Consider the following 2,921-nt stretch of genomic DNA (forward strand, 5'->3'; position numbering starts at 1 on the left):
CAGGATTTCAAGACCAGCTTGGCCAACACGGTGAAACCCTGTCCCTACTAAAGATACAAAAATTAGCCGGGCGTGGGGGCGTGCACCTGTAATCCCAGTTACTCAGGAGGCTGAGGCAGGAGAATTGCTTGAACCCAGGAGGTGGAGGTTGCATGAGCTCAGATAGTGCCACTGCGCTCCAGCCTGGGTGACAGAGTGAGACTCTGTCTCAGAAAATAATAATAATAGCTTTTTACCTCTTTGCATTCCTGAGAGCAAGATGGGTCACCAGCAGCTGTACTGGAGCCACCTGCAAAAATTCGGTCAAGGTTCTCACTCTCGTCACGTCTGTTCAAACTGGCATGGTCTGATCCGGAAATACGGGCTCAATATGTGCCGCCAGTGTTTCCGTCAGTACACAAAGGACGTTGCTTTCATTAAGTTGGACCTAAATGATCTTCTTTCAAAGGATTCTCCAAGGCATCTACCATGAAAAGCCATGAAAGTTCTTTGTACATAAAATAAACATTTTTAAAACCACAAAAAAATTAATAATAAGAAGAAATAAAAAATAATTCCCACGTTAGGGAGGAGGGCCACCGCACAGCACAGCACCAGAAGGTGCCACTCCACCCCCAGTGGTGCAGTGTACAGCCTGCTCTGGCATCCATGGCGGCCCTGAGAGAGGGTCCCAGAGCCAGCATGTGGTTCCAGAGTGACCAACTCAGAAGCACCTCCAGCCAACTTCACAAGCTGGGCCCCAGACATGTATTTTTAATGCAAGTCACGTGGAGGCAGCGGCCTGTCACGCATGCTCTGAGCGTCTGGGTGAAGACATGCCGAAAGCGGTGGAAAGAGCAGGACTCTCGGTGCTCGTGGGTCTGGCAAGAACCCACTAGCTCTAGTGCAACTCTTGCTACCATTCCTGCTTTCTCCAACTGCTGTCCATCACTCTAATGGCTCTTGGTGTGTCTGTCCTCTTCACCACTGTTGCAGAGCCTTGCACGGGCCTGGCATACAGTCGGCATGCAATGTATGCTGTCAGGACTGGCCCTATTAACTGTTGCTTGCGTATGGGCATCATCCAGAATGTTTCTGGATGGCCCTGGGGATATGGGGAGTGGACCAGGAAGGCAGACCCCAGGGGCCACTTAGTGCCAATCCATAGTCCTCATCTTCACAGGTTGGTATTCAGACACTCTGTTTTTTAAAATTGACCTTGAGGAAACAGGAGATTTGGTCAGTTTCCTCAAAGTTGCCTGCAGAGCACAGGAGGCAGAGGTCAGGGAAGCACAGGAAGGATCCATGACACAAGGCTAAACTGGGAACTGGGAGAAACTGCTCCCTGGCAGCTTTGTTCCTGACCAGGAGGGTTATTTTTTCAGGAATGCTAAGGAAATCCACAGCAGATTTAGTTTTCCTGCCTTGGAGAAAATGTCTCAGCCAGGCCAAGGGAGGTGGAGTGGAGTTAACGGAGACGAGGAGGAGAAGGTGGTGGAGAGGAGAGTTAAACCCAGGAAGGGTCGGAGGTTAGACAGTAAACTAAGACCAGATCCATTCCTTGGAGCCAGCCAGCCGCTGCCCCTCCTCCGCCTCCCTTCCCAAAAGCCCCTGGAGTCCCCCATTGTCCCCAGAGACAATAGACAGTTTCCTTTTTTACCTGCCTCACCATCGGAGGCCCCAGGAACCCCTCACTCTGTTTACAAGAGGCAGTGTTAAGGTAGGAGTATCTGGGCCTTGCCCCAGGTCCAAGGATCTCACAGCTGGAAGATCCCACAGCTACGGAAACCTGTGGGGGGAAACCCCAGCAAGAGCCGAGGCAAGGGTCTGAAGCCTCAGCATGTTCTCATACGCACACAGAATTAGAAATGAATTAGAGATGTAGTTATATAGTCATTCCTATATGTATATCTAATCATAATCACATAGCTATTCATATGTAATCATAACTATATACATATATATAATCACATAATCTTTAATCTTACTAAGTCTCAGGTCAAGACTCATGGGACTGAAGTGGTACTGGAAAAGAGGTGACCCTCAGGCAAGATGCTCTAAGTCCTCTGTCACCCCCACATAAGGGCTGCTGGAGGACGCCTTGGCTGTGCCACAGTGTCAGTGTTGTGAAAGCACCCACTGTCTCGCTGGCTAGGGAAGGAGACTCCAAGATGGCCGAGACGTCTCCTTCCTCTGGGGAGTGAGGAGAAAACTCCGCTCTCCCAAGCTCTTGTGGTAAGCCTGATGGCTCTCAGGGAGACCCATGGACATCTGGGGACTTAATGGTCTCTATGTGGTGCTGTGCTTCAGCAGTCACGTTCCATGTCTACTTTCAAGTTCTGCTTCTGCACCTGGTTCCTCTTTTCCTTAAAAGATAAGAATTAGTAACAGTAACATAAATTATTATAAGTTATTTCTTGACAAGTATGAAAAAAGTGCTGATGCCTTAGGTTTTCTCTTCGCCTCGGCTTCTTCAAAGTCTTGGGCCCCTGTTTCCATGGCACGTGGTTTACCTGACCCTATCACTGACCACCATTACCTGATCCTACCTACCCTTCCCCCTGCTTTGTACTCAATAAAAGTCAGAGCGTCCAGGCACTCGGCGTGACTGCAGGACTCTGCGCTTTGGTTGGCAGTGGACCCCTGGGCCCAGACTCTGCTTTCTCTTTCTCAGTGTCTTGTGTCTTTCATTTCCACAGTTTCTCATCTCCACACTAGCAGAGAGGGGCTCACAGGACCCTGTAGGGCTGGACCCTACAGAAACCGAGGCTGGGAGGAGCGGGATGTGACTTAGCCAAGGTCATAGCAACCACAGATGTGGGCCAGTGCTTGGTGGGGCCTCCACTGTTCCCTGCAGAGTATGCACTTTGGCAGTTCCCAGAGGGAGCCACCAGGGCCTGCCGTTCCTCCCCTTTGCCCAGTGTGCTCAGTACCCCGCCCCC

General features: G+C 50.6%; 1 protein-coding gene across 1 annotated transcript; it reads left to right on the plus strand.

The window, feature by feature from the left end:
- Positions 1-259: 259 nt before the first annotated feature.
- On the plus strand, positions 260-472 carry LOC108317167 (40S ribosomal protein S29-like). Its single transcript, XM_037745263.1, has one exon. The coding sequence runs from the start codon at positions 260-262 to the stop codon at positions 470-472; it is 213 nt and encodes a 70-aa protein (XP_037601191.1).
- Positions 473-2,921: the final 2,449 nt, after the last annotated feature.

Source organism: Cebus imitator, unplaced genomic scaffold (genome assembly GCF_001604975.1).
Source record: "Cebus imitator isolate Cc_AM_T3 unplaced genomic scaffold, Cebus_imitator-1.0 Scaffold197, whole genome shotgun sequence".
Lineage (NCBI taxonomy): Eukaryota > Metazoa > Chordata > Mammalia > Primates > Cebidae > Cebus > Cebus imitator.